The following is a 25,588-nucleotide window of genomic DNA, read 5'->3' as shown; positions in this document are numbered from 1 at the left end:
AGTGTCCCCTGTGTCCCCAAACCCTGGGTGTCCCCTCATCTCCCCTAAGCTGTCACTGCCCCCGTGTCCCCCCAAACCTGCCTGTCCCCCTGTGTCTCCAAAGTCCCCTGAGTGTCCCCTGTGTCCCCAAACCCTGGGTGGCCCCCCCAAACTGTCACTGTCCCCGTGTCCCCCAAACCTGCCTGTCCCCCATCTCCCCAGGCTCTGAGTGTCCCCTGTGTCCCCGAACCCTGGGTGTCCCCCCATCTCCCCCAAACTGTCACTGTCCCTTTGTGTCCCCAAACCTGCCTGTTCCCTGTGTCCCCAAACCCTGGGTGTCCCCAAACCCTGAATGTCCCCTGTGTCCCCAAACTGCCACTGTCCCCATGTCCCCCCAAACCTTTCTGTCCCCTGAGTGTCCCCTGTGTCCCCAAACCCTGGGTGTCCCCTCATCTCCCCCAAACTGTCACTGTCCCCGTGTCCCCCAAACCTGCCTGTCCCCCATCTCCCCAGCTCTGCCTGTCCCCTTAGTGTCCCCGAACCCTGGGTGTCCCCCCATCTCCCCCAAACTGTCACTGTCCCTTTGTGTCCCCAAACCTGCCTATCCCCTGTGTCCCCAAACCCTGGGTGTCCCCAAACCCTGAATGTCCCCTGTGTCCCCAAACTGCCACTGTCCCCATGTCCCCCCAAACCTTTCTGTCCCCTGAGTGTCCCCTGTGTCCCCAAACCCTGGGTGTCCCCAGATCTCCCCCAAACTGCCACTGTCCCCATGTCCCCCAAACCTTTCTGTCCCCTGAGTGTCCCCTGTGTCCCCAAACCCTGGGTGTCTCCCCCATCTCCCCTAAACTGTCACTGTCCCCATGTCCCCCAAACCTGCCTGTCCCCCATCTCCCCAGTTCAGCCTGTCCCCCCATGTTCCCCAGTTGTCCCCTGTGTCCCCAAACCCTGGGTGTCCCCATGTCCCCCAAACTGTCACTGTCCCCGTGTCCCCCCCAACCTGCCTGTCCCCTGTGTCCCCAAACCCTGGGTGTCCCCATCTCCCCCAAACTGTCACTGTCCCCGTGTCCCCCCCAACCTGCCTGTCCCCCATCTCCCCAGGCTCTGAGTGTCCCCTGGGTGTCCCCAAACCCTGGGTGTCCCCAAACTGTCACTGTCCCCATGTCCCCCAAACCTGCCTGTCCCCTGTGTCCCCAAACCCTGGGTGTCCCCCCATCTCCCCCAAACTATCACTGTCCCCACGTGTCCCCAAACCCTGGGTGTCCCCAAACCATCGGTGTCCCCAAACCATCGGTGTCCCCCCATCTCCCCCAAGCTGTCACTATCCCTATATGTCCCCAAACCTGCCTGTCCCCCATCTCCCCAGCTCTACCTGTCCCCCCGTGTCCCCCCTTGTCCCCATTGTCCCCATTGTCCCCGTATCCCCTGATGTCCCCTGATGTCCCCAGGCCCGCACCATCCTGACCAAGGCCACCCGCGTGCGGTTCCGCCGCGTCGAGGACCTGGCGGCCGTTTGGTGCGAGTTCGGCGAGATGGAGCTGAGACACCACAACTACCAGGAGGCCCTGAGCATCCTGCGGGTATGGGGGGGTCCCCAAACCTGGGGGGGGTCCCCAAACCTGGGGGGGGTCCCCTGGGGACAATGGAGACATGGCCGGATGCCTGGGTCCCCTGGGGCTTGGGGGGCTGGAGCTGAGACACCACAACTACCAGAAGGCCCTGAGCATCCTGCGGGTACGGGGGGGTCCCCAAACCTGGGGGGGGGGTCCCCAAACCTGGGGGGGGTCCCCAAATCTGAAGGGGGGTCCCTGGGGACAGTGGGGATGCGGCCGGACGCCTGGGTCCCCTGGGGCTTGTTGGGGTGGAGCTGAGACACCACAACTACCAGGGGGCCCTGAGCATCCTGCGGGTATGGGGGGGTCCCCAAACCTATGGGGGGGTCCCCAAACCTGGGGGGGGTCCCCAAACCTGGGGGGGGGTCCCCAAGCCTGGGGGGGTCCCCTGGGGGGACAATGGAGACATGGCCGGACGCCTGGGTCCCCTGGGGCTTGGGGGGATGGAGCTGAGACAACACAACTCCCAGGAGGCTCTGAGCATCCTGCGGGTACTGGGGGGGGTCCCCAAACTTGGGGGGGGTCCCCAAACTTGGGGGGGTCCCCAAACCTGGGGGGTCCCCTGGGGACAATGGAGACATGGCCGGACGCCTGGGTCCCCTGGGGCTTGGGGGGGTGGAGCTGAGACACCACAACTACCAGGAGGTTCTGAGCATCCTGCGGGTACTGGGGGTGGGTCCCCAAACCTGGGGGGGTCCCCAAATCTGAAGGGGGGTCCCTGGGGACAGTGGGGATGCGGCCGGACGCCTGGGTCCCCTGGGGCTTGTGGGGGTGGAGCTGAGACAACACAACTCCCAGGAGGCTCTGAGCATCCTGCGGGTACTGGGGGGGGTCCCCAAACTTATGGGGGGGTCCCCAAACCTGGGGGGGTCTCCAAATCTGAAGGGGGGTCCCTGGGGACAGTGGGCATGCGGCCGGACACCTGGGTCCCCTGGGGCTTGGGGGGGATGGAGCTGAGACAACACAACTACCAGGAGGCTCTGAGCATCCTGCGGGTACTGGGGGGGGTCCCCAAACCTGGGGGGGTCCCCAAACCTATGGGGGTGTCCCCAAATCTGAAGGGGGGTCCCTGGGGACAGTGGGGATGCGGCAGGACGCCTGGGTCCCTTGTGGCTTGCGGGGGTGGAGCTGAGACAATACAACTACCAGGAGGCTCTGAGCATCCTGCGGGTACTGGGGGGGGTCCCCAAACCTGGGGGGGGTCCCCAAACCTGGGGGGGGTCCCCTGGGGACAATGGAGACATGGCCGGATGCCTGGGTCCCCTGGGGCTTGGGGGGCTGGAGCTGAGACACCACAACTACCAGAAGGCCCTGAGCATCCTGCGGGTACTGGGGGTGGGTCCCCAAACCTGGGGGGGGGTCCCCAAACCTGGGGGGGTCCCCAAATCTGAAGGGGGGTCCCTGGGGACAGTGGGGATGCGGCCGGACGCCTGGGTCCCTTGTGGCTTGCGGGGGTGGAGCTGAGACACCACAACTACCAGGAGGCTCTGAGCATCCTGCGGGTACTGGGGGGGGTTCCCAAACCTATGGGGGAGTCCCCAAACCTATGGGGGTGTCACCAAATCTGAAGGGGGGTCCCTGGGGACAGTGGGGATGCAGCCGGACGCCTGGGTCCCTTGCGGCTTGGGGGGGTGGAGCTGGGACACCACAACTACCAGGAGGCTCTGAGCATCCTGCGGGTATGGGGGGGTCCCCAAACCTGGGGAGGGGTCCCCAAACCTGGGGGGGGTCCCCAAACCTGGGGGGGTCCCCTGGGGGGACAATGGAGACGTGGCCGGATGCCTGGGTCCCCTGGGGCTTGGGGGGGTGGAGCTGACACAACACAACTACCAGGGGGCCCTGAGCATCCTGCGGGTACTGGGGGGGTCCCCAAACTTATGGGGGGGTCCCCAAACCTGGGGGGGGTCCCCAAATCTGAAGGGGGGTCCCTGGGGACAGTGGGGATGCAGCCGGACGCCTGGGTCCCTTGCGGCTTGGGGGGGTGAGCTGAGACACCACAACTACCAGGAGGTTCTGAGCATCCTGCGGGTATGGGGGGGTCCCCAAATCTGGGGGGGTCCCTAAACCTGGGCGGGGGACGATGGGGATGCAGCCGGACACCTGGGTCCCCTGGGGCTTGGCTGGGGTGGAGCTGGGACACTACATGGGGCCCTGAGCATCCTGTGGGTACCAGGGGGTCCCCAAATCTGAAGGGGGGTCCCTGGGGACAGTGGGGATGCGGCCGGACGCCTGGGTCCCCTGGGGCTCGGGGGGTGGAGCTGGGACACTACATGGGGCCCTGAGCATCCTGTGGGTAGCGGGGGGTCCCCAAACCTATGGGGGGGGTCCCCAAACCTTGTGGGGGTCCCTGGGGACACAGCCGGACACCAAGGTCCCCTAAAGGGATGTTTAGGTTTCCTAAGGGGACATCTGGGCCACCCAAAGTGACACTTGGGTCCCCTGAAGTGACACTTGGGTCCCCTAAAGTGACGCCTGGGTCCCCTATGGGCACTCCTGGGTCCCTTTCCCCCCACACTGGGAGAGTGAGGGGGGTTCAGCCGTGCGCTGTTGGGGGTTGCGGTGCCACCGCTGTCCCTGATGTGTCCCCTGGGTCCCCTGAAGTGACATCTTGGTCCCTTAACAGGACTCCTGGGTCCCCTGTGGGCACTCCTGGGGCCCCTAAAGTGACACCTGGGTCCCTTAACAGGGCATCTGGGTCCCCTAAAGGGACACCTGGGTCCCGTAAGGGAACGCCTGGGTCCCCTATGGGCACTCCTGGGTCCCCTGTAGGGACATCTGTGTCCCCTGAAGTGACACTTGGGTCCCCTATGGGAACTCCTGGGTCCCCTAAAATGACACTTGGGTCCCCTAAGGGAACATCTGGGTCCCCTATGAGAACTCCTGGGTCCCTTAACAGGACATCTGTGTCCCCTAAAGGGACATTTGGGTCCCCTGTGGGAATTCCTGGGTCCCCTGTGGGAACTCCTGGGTCCCCTATGGGCACTCCTGGGTCCCCTGTAGGGACACCTGGGTCCCCTGAAATGACATTTGGGTCTCCTAAGGGAACTCCTGGGTCCCCTAAAATGACACTTGGGTCCCACAAGAGGATGCCTGGGTCCCCTAAAATGACACTTGGGTCCCCTAAGGGAATTCCTGGGTCCCCTAAAGTGACACCTGGGTCCCCTATGAGAACTCCTGTGTCCCTTAACAGGACATCTGGGTCCCCTGAAGTGACACTTGGGTCCCCTATGGGAACTCCTGGGTCCCCTGTGGGAATTCCTGGGTCCCCTGTAGTGACACCTGGGTCCCCTGTGGGCACTCCTGGGTCCCCTATAGGGACACCTGGGTCCCCTGAAATGACACTTGGGTCCCCTAAGGGAACTCCTGGGTCCCCTAAAATGACACTTGGGTCCCACAAGAGGATGCCTGGGTCCCCTAAAATGACACTTGGGTCCCCTAAGGGAATTCCTGGGTCCCCTAAAGTGACACCTGGGTCCCCTAAGGGAATTCCTGGGTCCCCTAAAGTGACACTTGGGTCACCTAAGGGAATTCCTGGGTCCCCTAAAGTGACACTTGGGTCCCCTAAGGGAATTCCTGGGTCCCCTAAAGTGACACTTGGGTCCCCTAAGGGAACTCCTGGGTCCCTTAACAGGACATCTGCATCCCCCGAAGTGACACTTGGGTTCCCTAAGGCAACTCCTGGGTCCCCTAAAGTGACACTTAAGTCCCCTGTGGGCATTCCTGGGTCCCCTAATGGAACACCTGGGTCCCCTGTGGGCACTCCTGGGTCCCCTAAAGTGACACTTGGGTCCCCTGTGGGAACTCCTGGGTCCCCTAATGGAACACCTGGGTCCCCTAATGGAACACCTGGGTCCCCTAATGGAACACCTGGGTCCCCTGTGGGTACTCCTGGGTCCCCTGTGGGCACTCCTGGGTCCCTTTCCCCCACACCGGGAGGGTGAGGGGGATTCAGCCGTGCGTCTCGGGGGCCGCGGTGCCACCGCTGTCCCTGACGTGTCCCCTGGTGTCCCCAGCGAGCCACCGCGCTGCCCGCGCGCCGCGCCGAGTACTTCGACAGCTCGGAGCCCGTGCAGAACCGCCTCTACAAGTCCCTCAAGGTCTGGGCCATGCTGGCCGACCTGGAGGAGAGCCTGGGGACCTTCCAGGTGGGTGACACCCCCGGGACCCCCCCATGGGGTCACTGACACCCCCATGGGGTCACCAACACCCCCATGGGGTCTCCAACCCACCCCCAGGGTCTCCAAACCCACCCCAGGGTCTTCAACCCACCCCAGGGCCTGGGGACCTTCCAGGTGGGTGACACCCCCGGGACCCCCCATGGGGTCACTGACACCCCCATGGGGTCACCAACACCCCCATGGGGTCACCAACCCACCCCCGGGACCCCCCCATGGGGTCACTGACCCCCCTATGGGGTCACCAACACCCCCGTGGGGTCACCAACCCACCCCCAGGGTCTCCAACCCACCCCAGGGCCTGGGGACCTTCCAGGTGGGTGACACCCCTGGGACCCCCTCATGGGGTCACCAACACCCCCATGGGGTCACTGACACCCCCATGGGGTCTCCAACCCACCCCCAGGGTCTCCAAACCCAACCCAGGGTCTGGGGACCTTCCAGGTGGGTGACACCCCCGGGACCCCCTCGTGGGGTCACTGACACCCCTGTGGGGTCACCAACACCCCCATGGGGTCACCAACCCACCCCCAGGGTCTCCAACCCACCCCCAGGGCCTGGGGACCTTCCAGGTGGGTGACACCCCCGGGACCCCCCATGGGGTCACCAACCCACCCCCAGGGTCTCCAACCCACCCCAGGGCCTGGGGACCTTCCAGGTGGGTGACACCCCTGGGACCCCCTCATGGGGTCACCAACACCCCCATGGGGTCACCAACACCCCCAGGGTCTCCAACCCACCCCCAGGGTCTCCAAACCCACCCCAGGGTCTGGGGACCTTCCAGGTGGGTGACACCCCTGGGACCCCCCATGGGGTCACTGACACCCCCATGGGGTCACCAACCCACCCCCAGGGTCTCCAACCCACCCCCAGGGCCTGGGGACCTTCCGGGTGGGTGACACCCCCAGGACCCCCTCATGGGGTCACTGACCCCCCCCATGGGGTCACCAACACCCCCAGGGTCTCCAACCCATCCCCAGGGTCTCCAAACCCACCCCAGGGTCTGGGGACCTTCCAGGTGGGTGACACCCCCGGGACCCCCCCATGGGGTCACTGACCCCCCCATGGGGTCACCAACCCACCTCCAGCGTCTCCAAACCCACCCCCAGGGTCTCCAAACCCACCCCAGGGTCTGGGGACCTTCCAGGTGGGTGACACCCCCGGGACCCCCTCGTGGGGTCACTGACACCCCCATGGGGTCACCAACCCACCCCCAGGGTCTCCAACCCCACCCCAGGGCCTGGGGACCTTCCAGGTGGGTGACACCTCTGCAACACCCCCACGGGGTCACCGACACCCCCACGGGGTCACTGACCCCCCCATGGGGTCACCAACCCACCTATGGGGTGACCAAACCACCCTGAGTGTCACCAACCCTCCCATGGGGTCCCCAACCCCCCCCGTGGGGTCCCCAACCCACCCTGAGTGTCACCAACCCCCGCCATGGGGTCACCAACCCACCCTGAGTGTCATCAACCCCCGCCATGGGGTCACCAACCCCTCCATGGGGTCATCAACCCACTCCGAGTGTCCCCAACACCCCCATGGGGTCACCAACCTCCTCCCAATGTCCCCAAACCTGCCCCGGGGTCCCCAACTCCCCCCTGGGGTCCCCAACCCACCCTGAGTGTCACCAACCTACCCCTGGTGTCCCCAACCCATTTGTGGGTGCTGACACCCCATTTTCCCCAGACCACCCGCTCGGCGTATGAGGGTGCTGACCCCTGGGATGCCCCATTTTTGGGTGCTGACCCCAGGGGGTGTTTGGGGTGCCCCGTTGTTGGGTGCTGACCGTGGTTTTTGGGTGCCCCCCAGTCCCTGCGGTCGGTGTCCGAGGGTGCTGACCCTGGGGGTGTTTGGGGGTGTATTTTGGGTGCTGACCCGAGTTTTGGGTGCCCCCCCAGTCCATGCGGTCAGTGTACGAGGGTGCTGACCCTGGGGGTGTTTGGAGGTGTCTGGGGGTGTATTTTGGGGTGCTGACCCCTTGTCCCCCCAGTCCACGCAGTCAGTGTACGAGGGTGCTGACCCTGGGGGTGTCTGGGGGTGCCTGGTTTTGGGTGCTGACCCCAGTTTTGGGTGCCCCCCCAGTCCCCGCGGTCGGTGTCCGAGGGTGCTGACCCCGGGGGGTGTTTGGGGGTGTCTGGGGGTGTATTTTGGGGTGCTGACCCCCCTGTCCCCCCCAGTCGACCCGAGGGTGCTGATCCCTGGGTGTCTGGGGGTGCCTGGTTTTGGGTGCTGACCCCAGGGGGTGTATGGGGTGTCTGTCTTTGGGGTGCTGACCCCAGTTTTGGGTGCCCCCCCAGTCCACGCGGTCGGTGTCCGAGGGTGCTGACCCTGGGGGGTGTATGGGGGTGTCTGGGGGTGTATTTTGGGGTGCTGACCCCCCTGTCCCCCCCAGTCGACCCGAGGGTGCTGATCCCTGGGTGTCTGGGGGTGCCTGGTTTTGGGTGCTGACCCTGGGGGGTGTCTGGGGGTGTATTTTGAGTGCTGACCCCAGTTTTGGGTGCCCCCCCAGTCCACCTGGTCAGTGTACAAGGATGCTGACCCTGGGGGGTGTTTGGGGTGCCCCATTGTTGGGTGTTGACCTCGGTTTTTGGGTGCCCCCCCAGTCCACGTGGTCGGTGTCCAAGGGTGCTGACCCTGGGGGGTGTCTGGGGGTGTGTTTTGGGGTGCTGACCCCCATGTCTCCCCCAGTCCACCTGGTCGGTGTACGAGGGTGCTGACCCCTGGGTGTCTGGGGGTGCCTGTTGTTGGGTGCTGACCCCAGTTTTGGGTGCCCCCCCAGTCCATGCGGTCAGTGTCCAAGGGTGCTGACTCTGGAGGGTGTCTGGGGGTGTATTTTGGGTGCTGACCCCAGTTTTGGGTGCCCCCCCAGTCCACCTGGTCAGTGTACGAGGGTGCTGACCCCGGGGGGTGTTTGGGGGTGTCTGGGGGTGTATTTTGGGGTGCTGACCCCCCTGTCCCCCCAGTCAACACGAGGGTGCTGATCCCTGGGTGTCTGGGGGTGCCTGGTTTTGGGTGCTGACCCCGGGGGGTGTCTGGGGGTGTATTTTGGGTGCTGACCCCAGTTTTGGGTCCCCCCCTGTCCACCTGGTCAGTGTACGAGGGTGCTGACCCTGGGGGGTGTTTGGGGTGCCCCATTGTTGGGTGCTGACCCCAGTTTTGGGTGCCCCCCCAGTCCCTGCAGTTGGTGTCCGAGGGTGCTGACCCCGGGGGGTGTTTGGGGGTGTCTGGGGGTGTATTTTGGGGTGCTGACCCCCCTGTCCCCCCCAGTCGACACGAGGGTGCTGACCCCTGGGTGTCTGGGGGTGCCTGGTTTTGGGTGCTGACCCTGGGGGGTGTCTGGGGGTGTATTTTGGGTGCTGAGCCCAGTTTTGGGTGCCCCCCCAGTCCACACGGTCGGTGTCCGAGGGTGCTGACCCTGGGGGGTGTTTGGGGTGCCCCATTGTTGGGTGTTTACCTCAGTTATTGGGTGCCCCCCCAGTCCACGTGGTCGGTGTCCAAGGGTGCTGACTCTGGAGGGTGTCTGGGGGTGTATTTTGGGTGCTGACCCCAGTTTTGGGTCCCCCCCAGTCCATGCGGTCAGTGTACGAGGGTGCTGACCCTGGGGGGTGTTTGGGGGTGTCTGGGGGTGTATTTTGGGGTGCTGACCCCCCTGTCCCCCCCAGTCGACACGAGGGTGCTGACCCCTGGGTGTCTGGGGGTGCCTGGTTTTGGGTGCTGACCCCGGTTTTTGGGTGCCCCCCCAGTCCACGTGGTCGGTGTCCAAGGGTGCTGACCCTGGGGGTGTCTGGGGGTGCCTGGTTTTGGGTGCTGACCCCAGTTTTGGGTGCCCCCCCAGTCCACCTGGTCAGTGTACGAGGGTGCTGACCCTGGGGGTGTTTGGGGGTGTCTGGGGGTGTATTTTGGGGTGCTGACCCCCCTGTCCCCCCCAGTCGACCTGAGGGTGCTGACCCCTGGGTATCTGGGGTGCCTGGTTTTGGGTGCTGACCCTGGGGGGTGTTTGGGGTGCCCCATTGTTGGGTGCTGACCCCCTGTCCCGTCCAGTCCACCTGGTCAGTGTACGAGGGTGCTGACCCTGGGGGGTGTTTGGGGGTGTATTTTGGGGTGCTGACCCCCCTGTCCCCCCCAGTCGACCCGAGGGTGCTGATCCCTGGGTGTCTGGGGGTGCCTGGTTTTGGGTGCTGACCCCGGGGGGTGTCTGGGGGTGTATTTTGAGTGCTGACCCCAGTTTTGGGTGCCCCCCCAGTCCACCTGGTCAGTGTACGAGGGTGCTGACCCTGGGGGGTGTTTGGGGTGCCCCATTGTTGGGTGTTTACCTCAGTTATTGGGTGCCCCCCCAGTCCACGTGGTCGGTGTCCAAGGGTGCTGACTCTGGAGGGTGTCTGGGGGTGTATTTTGGGTGCTGACCCCAGTTTTGGGTGCCCCCCCAGTCCACCTGGTCAGTGTCCGAGGGTGCTGATCCTGGGGGGTGTTTGGGGGTGTCTGGGGGTGTATTTTGGGGTGCTGACCCCCCTGTCCCCCCCAGTCGACCCGAGCGGTGTACGAGCGCATCCTGGACCTGCGCATCGCCACCCCCCAGATCGTCATCAACTACGGGCTGTTCCTGGAGGAGCACGGCTACTTCGAGGAGAGCTTCAAGGTGGGGACATGGGGACACTGGGGGGACATGGGGACACTGGGGGAACATGGGGACACTGGAGGGACATGGGGACACTGGGGGGACATGGGGACACTGGGGTCATGGGGACACTGGGGACATGGGGACACTGGGGACACTGGGGGGATATGGGGACATGGGGACACTGGGGGGACATGGGGGCACTGGGGACATGGGGACACTGCGGGGATATGGGGACATGGGGACACTGGGGGGACATGGGGACACTGGGGACATGGGGACACTGGGGGAACATGGGGACACTGGGGACATGGGGACACTGGGGGGATATGGGGACATGGGGACACTGGGGGGACATGGGGACACTGGGGACATGGGGACACTGGGGGGACGTGGGGTCAATGGGGGGATATGGGGACACTGGGGACATGGGGACACTGGGGGGACATGGGGACACTGAGGGGACATGGGGACACTGGGGGGATATGGGGACACTGGGGACATGGGGACACTGGGGGGACATGGGGGCACTGGGGACATGGGGACACTGCGGGGACATGGGGACACTGGGGGGACATGGGGACACTGGGGGGATATGGGGACACTGGGGACACTGGGGACATGGGGACACTGCGGGGACATGGGGACACTGGGGGAACATGGGGGCACTGGGGACATGGGGACACTGCGGGGACATGGGGACACTGGGGGAACATGGGGACACTGGGGGGATATGGGGACACTGCGGGGACATGGGGACACTGGGGACATGGGGACACTGGGGGGATATGGGGACACTGGGGACATGGGGACACTGCAGGGACATGGGGACACTGGGAACATGGGGACACTGGGGGGACATGGGGACACTGGGGGGATATGGGGACACTGGGGGGATATGGGGACACTGCAGGGACATGGGGACACTGAGGGGACATGGGGACACTGGGGGGACATGGGGACACTGGGGACATATGGGGACACTGGGGACATGGGGACACTGCGGGGACATGGGGACACTGGGGGGATATGGGGACACTGGGGGAACATGGGGACATGGGGACACTGGGGGGATATGGGGACACTGCGGGGACATGGGACACTGGGGGGACATGGGGACACTGGGGGGATATGGGGACACTGGGGGGACATGGGGACACTGGGGGGATATGGGGACTCTGGGGGGACATGGGGACACTGGGGACATGGAGACACTGGGGACATGGGGACACTGGGGGGACATGGGGACACTGCGAGGACATGGGGACACTGGGGGGACATGGGGACACTGGGGGGATATGGGGACACTGGGGACATGGGGACAGTGCGGGGACATGGGGACACTGGGGACATGGGGACACTGCGGGGACATGGGGACACTGAGGGGACATGGGGACACTGGGGGGATATGGGGACACTGCGGGGACATGGGGACACTGTGGGGACATGGGGACACTGGGGGGACATGGGGGCACCGGGGACATTGGGGCACTGGGGGACATGGGGACATTGGGGGGACATGGGGATATTGGGGGGACATGGGGGTGCCGGGGACATTGGGGCACTGGGGGACATGGGGGCACTGGGGACATTGGGGCACTGGGCGACATGGGGACATTGGGGGGGCATGGGGTTATTGGGGCGACATGGGAGTGCCGGGGACATTGGGGCACTGGGAGCCATGGGGACATTGGGGGGACATGGGGGCACCGGGGACATTGGGGACACCAGGGGGACAGGATGGGTTCAGGCTGCTTCCCCTGATATGCCAAGAGTATGGACGCTGGGGGGACATGGGGACATTGGGGGGACATGGGGGCACCGGGGACATGGGGACATTGGGGGGACATGGGGATATTGGGGGGACATGGGGACACTGGGGGAACATGGGGGCACCGGGGACATGGGGACATTGGGGGGACATGGGGACACTGGGGGGACATGGGGACACTGCGGGGACATGGGGACACTGGGGGAACATGGGGACACTGGGGGGATATGGGGACACTGCGGGGACATGGGGACACTGGGGACATGGGGACACTGGGGGGATATGGGGACACTGGGGACATGGGGACACTGCAGGGACATGGGGACACTGGGAACATGGGGACACTGGGGGGACATGGGGACACTGGGGGGATATGGGGACACTGGGGACATGGGGACACTGCGGGGACATGGGGACATGGGGACACTGGGGGGATATGGGGACACTGGGGGGATATGGGGACACTGCAGGGACATGGGGACACTGAGGGGACATGGGGACACTGGGGGGACATGGGGACACTGGGGACATATGGGGACACTGGGGACATGGGGACACTGCGGGGACATGGGGACACTGGGGGGATATGGGGACACTGGGGGAACATGGGGACATGGGGACACTGGGGGGATATGGGGACACTGCGGGGACATGGGGACACTGAGGGGACATGGGGACACTGGGGGGATATGGGGACACTGGGGGGACATGGGGACACTGGGGGGATATGGGGACTCTGGGGGGACATGGGGACACTGGGGACATGGAGACACTGGGGACATGGGGACACTGGGGGGACATGGGGACACTGGGGGGATATGGGGGACATGGGGACACTGGGGGGACATGGGGACACTGCGAGGACATGGGGACACTGGGGGGACATGGGGACACTGGGGGGATATGGGGACACTGGGGACATGGGGACAGTGCGGGGACATGGGGACACTGGGGACATGGGGACACTGCGGGGACATGGGGACACTGAGGGGACATGGGGACACTGGGGGGATATGGGGACACTGCGGGGACATGGGGACACTGTGGGGACATGGGGACACTGGGGACATGGGGACACTGGGGGGATGTGGGGACACTGGGGGGACATGGGGACACTGGGGGGATATGGGGACACTGGGGACATGGGGACACTGGGGACATGGGGACACTGCGGGGACATGGGGACACTGGGGGGATATGGGGACACTGGGGGGATATGGGGACACTGGGACATGGGGACACTGGGGGGATATGGGGACACTGGGGACATGGGGACACTGGGGGGACATGGGGACACTGGGGGATATGGGGACACTGGGGACATGGGGACACTGGGGACATGGGGACACTGTGGGGACATGGGGACACTGGGGACATCTGGGGACATGGGGACACTGGGGGGACATGGGACACTGGGGGAATATGGGGACACTGGGGACATGGGGACACTGCGGGGACATGGGGACACTGGGGGAACATGGGGGACACTGGGGGGACATGGGGACACTGGGGACATGGGGACACTGGGGACATGGGGACACTGCGAGGACATGGGGACACTGGGGGGACATGGGGACACTGGGGGGGACGTGGGGACACTGGGGGGACATGGGGACATGGGGACATGGGGACACTGGGGGGATATGGGGACACTGGGGGGTACATGAGGACACCGGGGACATGGGGACACTGTGGGGACACATGGGGACCCTGGGGACCCTGTCTGTGTGTTGCAGGCGTACGAGCGCGGCATCGCGCTGTTCCGCTGGCCGCACGTGGCCGACGTGTGGCACACGTACCTCACCAAGTTCGTGGCGCGGTACGGCGGGCGCAAGCTGGAGCGGGCGCGGGACCTGTTCGAACAGGCGCTGGACGGCTGCCCCCCCCGATACGCAAGAGTACGGACACTGGGGACATGGGGGACATTGGGGGGACATGGGGGGCACCGGGGACATTGGGGTACTGGGGGACATAGGGACACCAGGGACATAGGGGACACCGGGGGGGACAGGATGGGTTCAGGCTGCTTCCCCTGATATGCCAAGAGTATGGACGCTGGGGGGACATGGGGACATTGGGGGGACATTGGGGACAATGGGGGGACATTGGGGTACTGGGGGACATAGGGACACCAGGGACATTGGGGACACCGGGGGGACAGGATGGGTTCAGGCTGCCCTCCTGATACACCAAGAGTACGGACACTGGGGACATGGGGACATTGAGGGGACATGGGGACATTGGGGGGACATGGGGATATTGGGGGGACATGGGGGTGCCGGGGACATTGGGGCACTGGGGGACATGGGGACATTGGGGGGACATGGAGGCACCGGGGACATTGGGGTACTGGGGTACATAGGGACACCAGGGACATTGGGGACACCGGGGGGACAGGATGGGTTCAGGCTGCTTCCCCTGATATGCCAAGAGTATGGACGCTGGGGGGACATGGGGACATTGGGGGGACATGGGGGCACCGGGGACATTGGGGCACTGGGGGACATGGGGACATTGGGGGGACATGGGGATATTGGGGGGACATGGGGGTGCCGGGGACATTGGGGCACTGGGGGACATGGGGATATTGGGGGGACATGGGGGCACTGGGGACATTGGGGCACTGGGCGACATGGGGACATTGGGGGGACATGGGGATATTGGGGGGACATGGAGGCACCGGGGACATTGGGGTACTGGGGGACATAGGGACACCAGGGACATTGGGGACACCGGGGGGACAGGATGGGTTCAGGCTGCCCTCCTGATACACCAAGAGTACGGACACTGGGGACATGGGGACATTGAGGGGACATGGGGACATTGGGGGGACGTGGGGGCACCGGGGACATTGGGGTACTGGGGGACATAGGGACACCAGGGACATTGGGGACACCAGGGGGACAGGATGGGTTCAGGCTGCTTCCCCTGATATGCCAAGTGTATGGACACTGGGGACATGGGGACATTGGGGGGACATGGGGACATTGGGGGGACATGGGGGCACCGGGGACATTGGGGCACTGGGGGACATGGGGACATTGGGGGGACATGGGGATATTGGGGGGACATGGGGGTGCCGGGGACATTGGGGCACTGGGGGACATGGGGGCGCTGGGGACATTGGGGCACTGGGGGACATGGGGACATTGGGGGGACATGGGGATATTGGGGGGACATGGGGACATTGGGGGGACGTGGGGGCACCGGGGACATTGGGGTACTGGGGGACATGGGGACACCAGGGACATTGGGGACACCAGGGGGACAGGATGGGTTCAGGCTGCTTCCCCTGATATGCCAAGAGTATGGACGCTGGGGGGACATGGGGACATTGGGGGGACATGGGGGCACGGGGGACATTGGGGACACCGGGGGCACAGGATGGGTTCAGGCTGCTTCCCCTGATATGCCAGGAGTACGGACGCTGGGGGGACATGGGGACATTGGGGGGACATGGGGACAATGGGGGGATATGGGGGCACCGGGGACATTGGGGTACTGGGGGACATAGGGACACCAGGGACATTGGGGACACCGGGGGGACAGGATGGGTTCAGGCTGCCCTCCCGATACGCCAAGAGTACGGACACTGGGGACATGGGGACATTGAGGGGACATGGGGACATTGGGGGGACGTGGGGGCACCAGGGACATTGGGGTACTGGGGGACATGGGGACACCAGGGACATTGGGGACACCAGGGGGACAGGATGGGTTCAGGCTGCTTCCCCTGATATGCCAAGAGTACGGACGCTGGCGGGACATGGGGACATTGGGGGGACATGGGGGCACCGGGGACATTGGGGCACTGGGGGACATGGGGACATTGGGGGGACATGGGGTTATTGGGGCGACATGGGGGTGCCGGGGACATTGGGGCACTGGGGGACATGGGGGCACTGGGGACATTGGGGCACTGGGCGACATGGGGACATTGGGGGGACATGGGGTTATTGGGGCGACATGGGGTTATTGGGGCGACATGGGGGTGCCGGGGACATTGGGGCACTGGGGGACATGGGGACATTGGGGGGACATGGGGGCACCGGGGACATTGGGGACACCGGGGGGACAGGATGGGTTCAGGCTGCTTCCCCTGATATGCCAAGTGTATGGATGCTGGGGGGACATGGGGACATTGGGGGGACATGGGGGCACCGGGGACATTGGGGCACTGGGGGACATGGGGACATTGGGGGGACATGGGGATATTGGGGGGACATGGGGGTGCCGGGGACATTGGGGCACTGGGGGACATGGGGACATTGGGGGGACATGGGGGCACCTGGGACATTGGGGCACTGGGGGACATGGGGACATTGGGGGGACATGGGGATATTGGGGGGACATGGGGGTGCCGGGGACATTGGGGCACTGGGGGACATGGGGACATTGGGGAGACATGGGGGCACCGGGGACATTGGGGCACTGGGGGACATGGGGACATTGGGGGGACATGGGGATATTGGGGGGACATGGGGGTGCCGGGGACATTGGGGCACTGGGGGACATGGGGACATGGGGGGGACATGGGGGCACCGGGGACATGGGGGTGCCGGAGACATTGGGGCACTGGGGGACATGGGGACATTGGGGGGACATGGGGGCACCGGGGACATTGGGGACACCGGGGGGACAGGATGGGTTCAGGCTGCTTCCCCTGATATGCCAAGAGTATGGACGCTGGGGGGACATGGGGACATTGGGGGGACATGGGGGCACGGGGGACATTGGGGACACCGGGGGCACAGGATGGGTTCAGGCTGCTTCCCCTGATATGCCAGGAGTACGGACGCTGGGGGGACATGGGGACATTGGGGGGACATGGGGACAATGGGGGGATATGGGGGCACCGGGGACATTGGGGTACTGGGGGACATAGGGACACCAGGGACATTGGGGACACCGGGGGGACAGGATGGGTTCAGGCTGCCCTCCCGATACGCCAAGAGTACGGACACTGGGGACATGGGGACATTGAGGGGACATGGGGACATTGGGGGGACGTGGGGGCACCAGGGACATTGGGGTACTGGGGGACATGGGGACACCAGGGACATTGGGGACACCAGGGGGACAGGATGGGTTCAGGCTGCTTCCCCTGATATGCCAAGAGTACGGACGCTGGGGGGATATGGGGACATTGGGGGGACATGGGGGCACCGGGGACATTGGGGACACCGGGGGCACAGGATGGGTTCAGGCTGCTTCCCCTGATATGCCAGGAGTACGGACGCTGGGGGGACATGGGGACATTGGGGGGACATGGGGACAATGGGGGGATATGGGGGCACCGGGGACATTGGGGTACTGGGGGACATAGGGACACCAGGGACATTGGGGACACCGGGGGGACAGGATGGGTTCAGGCTGCCCTCCCGATACGCCAAGAGTACGGACACTGGGGACATGGGGACATTGAGGGGACATGGGGACATTGGGGGGACGTGGGGGCACCAGGGACATTGGGGTACTGGGGGACATGGGGACACCAGGGACATTGGGGACACCAGGGGGACAGGATGGGTTCAGGCTGCTTCCCCTGATATGCCAAGAGTACGGACGCTGGCGGGACATGGGGACATTGGGGGGACATGGGGGCACCGGGGACATTGGGGCACTGGGGGACATGGGGACATTGGGGGGACATGGGGTTATTGGGGCGACATGGGGGTGCCGGGGACATTGGGGCACTGGGGGACATGGGGGCACTGGGGACATTGGGGCACTGGGCGACATGGGGACATTGGGGGGACATGGGGTTATTGGGGCGACATGGGGGTGCCGGGGACATTGGGGCACTGGGGGACATGGGGACATTGGGGGGACATGGGGGCACCGGGGACATTGGGGACACCGGGGGGACAGGATGGGTTCAGGCTGCTTCCCCTGATATGCCAAGAGTATGGACGCTGGGGGGATATGGGGACATTGGGGGGACATGGGACATTGGGGCACTGGGGGACATGGGGACATTGGGGGGACATGGGGATATTGGGGGGACATGGGGGTGCCGGGGACATTGGGGCACTGGGGGACATGGGGGCACTGGGGACATTGGGGCACTGGGCGACATGGGGACATTGGGGGGACATGGGGTTATTGGGGCGACATGGGGGTGCCGGGGACATTGGGGCACTGGGGGACATGGGGACATTGGGGGCGACATGGGGGCACCGGGGACATTGGGGACACCGGGGGGACAGGATGGGTTCAGGCTGCTTCCCCTGATATGCCAAGAGTATGGACGCTGGGGGGACATGGGGACATTGGGGGGACATGGGGGCACCGGGGACATTGGGGCACTGGGGGACATGGGGACATTGGGGGGACATGGGGATATTGGGGGGACATGGGGGTGCAGGGGACATTGGGGCACTGGGGGACATGGGAACATTGGGGGGACATGGGGGCACTGGGGACATTGGGGCACTGGGTGACATGGGGACATTGGGGGGACATGGGGATATTGGGGCGACATGGGGGGTGCCGGGGACATTGGGGCACTGGGGGACATGGGGACATTGGGGGGGACATGGGGGCACCGGGGACATTGGGGACACCAGGGGGACAGGATGGGTTCAGGCTGCTTCCCCTGATATGCCAAGAGTATGGACGCTGGGGGCATATGGGGACATTGGGGGGACATGGGGACAATGGGGGGACATTGGGGTACTGGGGGACATAGGGACACCAGGGACATTGGGGACACCAGGGGGACTGGATGGGTTCAGGCTGCTTCCCCTGATATGCCAGGAGTACGGACACTGGGGACATGGGGACTATGGGGGGGACATGGGGGCACTGGGGACATTGGGGTACTGGGGGACATGGGGACACCAGGGACACTGGGGACACCGGGGGGACAGGATGGGTTCAGGCTGCTTCCCTGATATGCCAAGAGTACTGATGCTGGGGGGACATGGGGACATTGGGGGGGGACATAGGGACGCTGGGGGGACACTGGGGACACTGGAGGAGCAGTTCGGGCTGGCTTGCCACACCATGGCCATATACAACCTATAGCACCCTTGGGACCCCCTTGGGACCCCCTGGGACACCCATTACCCCCCCATGCCCCCCCAAGAAGTGGGTGCTGACCCCCCCTGCCCCCCCAGCGATCTTCCTGCTGTACATGGGGCTGGAGGAGCAGTTTGTCCTGACCCATCACACCATGGCCATATACAACCTACAGCACCCTTGGGACCCCCTGGGACACCCATTACCCCCCATTACCCCCCCGTGCCCCCCCCAAGAAGTGGGTGCTGACCCCCCCTGCCCCCCCCAGCGATCTTCCTACTGTACATGGGGCTGGAGGAGCAGTTTGTCCTGACCCATCACACCATGGCCATATACAACCTATAGCACCCTTGGGGACCCCCTGGGACACCCATTACCCCCCCGTGCCCCCCCCAAGAAGTGGGTGCTGACCCCCCCTGCCCCCCCCAGCGATCTTCCTGCTGTACGCGGGGCTGGAGGAGCAGTTCGGGCTGACCCATCACACCATGGCCATATACAACCTATAGCACCCTTGGGACCCCCTGGGACACCCATTACCCCCCATTACCCCCCCCGTGCCCCCCCCCAAAAAGTGGGTGCTGACCCCCCCTGCCCCCCCCAGCGATCTTCCTGCTGTACGTGGGGCTGGAGGAGCAGTTTGTCCTGACCCATCACACCATGGCCATATACAACCTATAGCACCCTTGGGACCCCCTGGGACACCCATTACCCCCCCGTGCCCCCCCTAAGAAGTGGGTGCTGACCCCCCCTGCCCCCCCCAGCGATCTTCCTGCTGTACGCGGGGCTGGAGGAGCAGTTCGGGCTGGCTCGCCACGCCATGGCCGTGTACGACCGGGCCACGCGCGCGGTGCTGCCGGCGCAGCAGAGCGACATGTTCAACATCTACATCCGGCGCGCCGCCGAGCTCTACGGCGTCACCCACACCCGGCCCATCTACCAGAAGGCCATCGAGGTGGGGACACGGGGGGCTTGGGGACAGCGTGGGGGTTGGGGACATCAGGGGCCTTGGGGACATCGTGTGGGCTTGGGGATAAGGGGGTACTGGGGGGCTTGGGGACATCGTGTGGGCTTGGGGACATGGGGACAGCAGGGAATTGGGGACATCGTGTGGACTGGGGGACATGGGGACATCATGTGGGCTTGGGGACATCCCGTGGGCTTGGGGACATCGTGTGGGCTTGGGGACATGGGGACAGCAGGGAATTGGGGACATCGTGTGGACTGGGGGACATGGGGACATCATGTGGGCTTGGGGACATTCTGTGGGCATGGGGACATCCCATGGGCTTGGGGACATCGTGTGGGCTTGGGGACATGGGGACAGCAGGGAATTGGGGACATCGTGTGGACTGGGGGACATGGGGACATCATGTGGGCTTGGGGACATTCTGTGGGCTTGGGGACATCCCATGGGCTTGGGGACATCCCGTGGGCTTGGGGACATCGTGTGGGCTTGGGGACATGGGGACAGCAGGGAATTGGGGACATCGTGTGGACTGGGGGACATGGGGACATCATGTAGGCTTGGGGACATTCTGTGGGCTTGGGGACATGGGGACATCCCGTGGGCTTGGGGACATCCCATGGGCTTGGGGACATCGTGTGGGCTTGGGGACATGGGGACAGCAGGGAATTGGGGACATCGTGTGGACTGGGGGACATGGGGACATCATGTAGGCTTGGGGACATTCTGTGGGCTTGGGGACATGGGGACATCCCGTGGGCTTGGGGACATCCCATGGGCTTGGGGACATCGTGTGGGCTTGGGGACATGGGGACAGCAGGGAATTGGGGACATCGTGTGGACTGGGGGACATGGGGACATCATGTGGGCTTGGGGACATTCTGTGGGCTTGGGGACATGGGGACATCCCGTGGGCTTGGGGACATCCCATGGGCTTGGGGACATCGTGTGGGCTTGGGGACATGGGGACAGCAGGGAATTGGGGACATCGTGTGGACTGGGGGACATGGGGACATCATGTGGGCTTGGGGACATCCCGTGGGCTTGGGGACATCGTGTGGGCTTGGGGACATCGTGTGGGCTTGGGGACATGGGGACAGCAGGGAATTGGGGACATCGTGTGGACTGGGGGACATGGGGACATCATGTGGGCTTGGGGACATCCCATGGGCTTGGGGACATCGTGTGGGCTTGGGGACATGGGGACAGCAGGGAATTGGGGACATCGTGTGGACTGGGGGACATGGGGACATCATGTGGGCTTGGGGACATCCCATGGGCTTGGGGACATCGTGTGGGCTTGGGGACATGGGGACAGCAGGGAATTGGGGACATCGTGTGGACTGGGGGACATGGGGACATCCCATGGGCTTGGGGACATTCTGTGGGCTTGGGGACATGGGGACATCCCGTGGGCTTGGGGACATCCCGTGGGCTTGGGGACATCGTGTGGGCTTGGGGACATGGGGACAGCAGGGAATTGGGGACATCGTGTGGACTGGGGGACATGGGGACATCATGTGGGCTTGGGGACATTCTGTGGGCTTGGGGACATGGGGACATCCCGTGGGCTTGGGGACATCCCGTGGGCTTGGGGACATCGTGTGGGCTTGGGGACATGGGGACAGCAGGTAATTGGGGACATCCTGTGGGCTTGGGGACATCCTGTGGGCTTGGGGACATGGGGATACTGGGGGACTTGGGGACATCCTGTGGGCTTGGGGACATTCTGTGGGCTTGGGGACATGGGGATACTGGGGGTATGGGGACATTCTGTGGGCTTGGGGACATCCCATGGGCTTGGGGACGTGGGGGTTCTGGGGGGCTTGGGGACATCCTGTGGGCTTGGGGACATGGGGATACTGGGGGGCTTGGGGACATCATGTGGGCTTGGGGATATTCTGTGGGCTTGGGGACATGGGGACATCGTGTGGGCTTGGGTAGAGCACAGGGGTTTGGGGATGTGGGGATACTGGGGGGCTTGGGGACAGCAGGGAGCTTGGGGACATCCCATGGGCTTGGGGACATCGTGTGGGCTTGGAGACATGGGGACAGCAGGGGGTTTGGGGGCAGCTCGGGGGTTGGGGACATCACACGGGCTTGGGGACATGGGGACATCATGTGGGCTTGGGGACAGCAGGGGGCTTGGAGACAGCATGGGGGCTTGGGGACATCGTGTGGGTTTGGGGACATCATGTGGGCTTGGGGACATGGGGACAGCAGGGGGCTTGGGGACAGCAAGGAGCTTGGGGACATCCCATGGGCTTGGGGACGTGGGGATACTGGGGGACTTGGGGACGGCAAGAAGCTTGGGGACATCCTGCGGGTTTGGGGACATGGGGATACTGGGGGGTGTGGGGACATCCTTTGGGCTTGGGAACATCGTGTGGGCTTGGGGACAGCACGGAGGTTGGGGACATCCCATGGGCTTGAGGGCATCCTGTGGGCTTGGGGGTGCCACAGGGACAAGGGGACATCGTGTGGGCTTGGGGACATGAGGACAGCAGGGGGCTTGGGGACATCCCATGGGCTTGGGGACATGGGGACAGCAGGGAATTGGGGACATCGTGTGGGTTTGGGGACATGGGGATACTGGGGGTATGGGGACATCCCATGGGCTTGGGGACATCATGTGGGCTTAGGGACATTCTGTGGGCTTGGGGACATGGGGACATCGTGTGGGCTTGGGGACAGCATGGGGGCTTGGGGACATCGTGTGGGTTTGGGGACATCACGTGGGTTTGGGGACATCATGTGGGCTTGGGGACATCCTAGGGGCTTGGGGACATGGGGATACCGGGGGACTCGGGGACAGCAAGGAGCTTGGGGACATTCTGTGGGTTTGGGGACATGGGGATACTGGGGGGTGTGGGGACGTCGTGTGGGCTTGGGGACATCATGTGGGCTTGGGGACAGCAGGGGGCTTGGGGACATCCCATGGGCTTGGGGACATCCCATGGGCTTGGGGACATGGGGACAGTAGGGAATTGGGGACATCGTGTGGGTTTGGGGACATGGGGATACTGGGGGTATGGGGACATCCCGTGGGCTTGGGGACATGGAGGTACTGGGGGGCTTGGGGACATCATATGGGCTTGGGGACATGGGAATACTGGGGGACTTGGGGACACCCGGTGGGCTTGGGGACATCATATGGTCTTGGGGACATGGGGACAGTGGGTGCATGGGGGACTTGGTGTGGGTGTGGGGACACAGGGACAGCACTGTCACCGTGTGGGTGCTGCTGTCCCCCATGGTCACCACTGTCCCCTGTGGGTGCTGCTGTCCCCATGTGGTCACCACTGTCCCCATGTGGTCACCACTGTCCCCTATGGGTGCTGTTGTCACCCTCTGGTCACCACTGTCACCCTATGGGCACCACTGTCCCCTGTGGGTGCTGCTGTCCCCCTGTGGGTGCTGTTGTCCCCATATGGTCACCACTGTCCCCTATGGGTGCTGTTGTCACCCTGTGGTCACCACTGTCCCCTGTGGGTGCTGTTGTCCCCATATGGTCACCACTGTCCCCATGTGGTCACCACTGTCCCCTGTGGGTGCTGTTGTCACCCTCTGATCACCACTGTCACCCTGTGGTCACCACTGTCCCCTGTGGGTGCTGCTGTCCCCCTGTGGGTGCTGTTGTCCCCATATGGTCACCACTGTCACCCTATGGGTGCTGTTGTCACCCTGTGGTCACCACTGTCACCCTATGGGCACCACTGTCCCCTGTGGGTGCTGTTGTCCCCATATGGTCACCACTGTCACCCTATGGGTGCTGTTGTCACCCTCTGGTCACCACTGTCACCCTATGGGCACCACTGTCCCCTGTGGGTGCTGCTGTCCCCCTGTGGGTGCTGCTGTCCCCATATGGTCACCACTGTCCCCATGTGTTCACCACTGTCACCCTATGGGTGCTGTTGTCACCCTCTGGTCACCACTGTCACCCTATGGGTGCTCCTGTCACCCTGTGGGTGCTGTTGTCCCCATATGGTCACCACTGTCCCCATGTGGTCACCACTGTCCCCTGTGGGTGCTGTTGTCACCCTCTGGTCACCACTGTCACCCTGTGGGTGCTGTTGTCCCCATATGGTCACCACTGTCCCCTGTGGGTGCTGTTGTCACCCTCTGATCACCACTGTCACCCTATGGGCACCACTGTCCCCTGCGGGTGCTGCTGTCCCCATGTGGTCACCACTGTCACCCTATGGTCACCATTGTCCCCTGTGGGTGCTGCTGTCCCCATGTGGTCACCACTGTCACCCTATGGTCACCACTGTCACCCTATGGTCACCATTGTCCCCTGTGGGTGCTGCTGTCCCCATGTGGTCACCACTGTACCCATGTGATCACCGCTGTCACCCTATGGGCACTGCTGTCCTGATGTGGGTGCTGCTGTCCCCATATGGTCACCACTGTCCCCATGTGGTCACCACTGTCCCCTGTGGGTGCTGTTGTCACCCTGTGGTCACCACTGTCACCCTATGGGCACCACTGTCCCCTGTGGGTGCTGCTGTCCCCATATGGTCACCACTGTCCCCATATGGTCACCACTGTCATCCTGTGGGCACCACTGTCCCCTGTGGGTGCTGCTGTCCCCATATGGTCACCACTGTCACCCTATGGGTGCTGTTGTCACCCTCTGGTCACCACTGTCACCCTATGGTCACCACTGTCCCCTGTGGGTGCTGCTGTCCCCCTGTGGGTGCTGTTGTCCCCATATGGTCACCACTGTCCCCTATGGGTGCTGTTGTCACCCTGTGGTCACCACTGTCCCCTGTGGGTGCTACTGTCCCCATATGGTCACCACTGTCCCCTGTGTGTGCTGTTGTCACCCTGTGGTCACCACTGTCACCCTATGGGCACCACTGTCCCCTGTGGGTGCTGTTGTCACCCTCTAGTCACCACTGTCACCCTATGGGCACTGCTGTCCCCCTGTGGGTGCTGTTGTCCCCATATGGTCACCACTGTCACCCTATGGGTGCTGTTGTCACCCTGTGGTCACCACTGTCACCCTATGGGCACCACTGTCCCCTGTGGGTGCTGTTGTCCCCATATGGTCACCACTGTCCCCATGTGGTCACCACTGTCGCCCTATGGGTGCTGTTGTCACCCTCTGGTCACCACTGTGACCCTATGGTCACCACTGTCCCCTGTGGGTGCTGTTGTCACCCTCTAGTCACCACTGTCACCCTATGGGCACTGCTGTCCCCCTGTGGGTGCTGTTGTCCCCATATGGTCACCACTGTCACCCTATGGGTGCTGTTGTCACCCTCTGGTCACCACTGTCACCCTATGGGCACCACTGTCCCCTGCGGGTGCTGCTGTCCCCATGTGGTCACCACTGTCACCCTATGGTCACCATTGTCCCCTGTGGGTGCTGCTGTCCCCATGTGGTCACCACTGTCACCCTATGGTCACCACTGTCACCCTATGGTCACCATTGTCCCC

General features: G+C 64.2%; 1 protein-coding gene across 1 annotated transcript in view; it reads left to right on the top strand.

The window, feature by feature from the left end:
• XAB2 (XPA binding protein 2) overlaps positions 1 to 25,588 on the top strand; it is an 85,407-nt gene that overhangs the window by 39,458 nt on the left and 20,361 nt on the right. Inside the window, exons 10-15 of the mRNA XM_065043796.1 lie at positions 1,425 to 1,556; positions 5,603 to 5,734; positions 10,293 to 10,406; positions 13,893 to 14,115; positions 17,483 to 17,551; positions 19,941 to 20,131. Of these exons, the coding sequence (XP_064899868.1) occupies positions 1,425 to 1,556; positions 5,603 to 5,734; positions 10,293 to 10,406; positions 13,893 to 14,115; positions 17,483 to 17,551; positions 19,941 to 20,131 (861 nt within the window). The remainder of the gene's footprint in view (positions 1 to 1,424; positions 1,557 to 5,602; positions 5,735 to 10,292; positions 10,407 to 13,892; positions 14,116 to 17,482; positions 17,552 to 19,940; positions 20,132 to 25,588) is intronic.

This window comes from Columba livia, chromosome 30 (genome assembly GCF_036013475.1).
Source record: "Columba livia isolate bColLiv1 breed racing homer chromosome 30, bColLiv1.pat.W.v2, whole genome shotgun sequence".
NCBI classification, from domain to species: domain Eukaryota; kingdom Metazoa; phylum Chordata; class Aves; order Columbiformes; family Columbidae; genus Columba; species Columba livia.
Note: the sequence above shows the minus strand (reverse complement) of the source record. Positions and strands in the feature narration are given on the sequence as shown.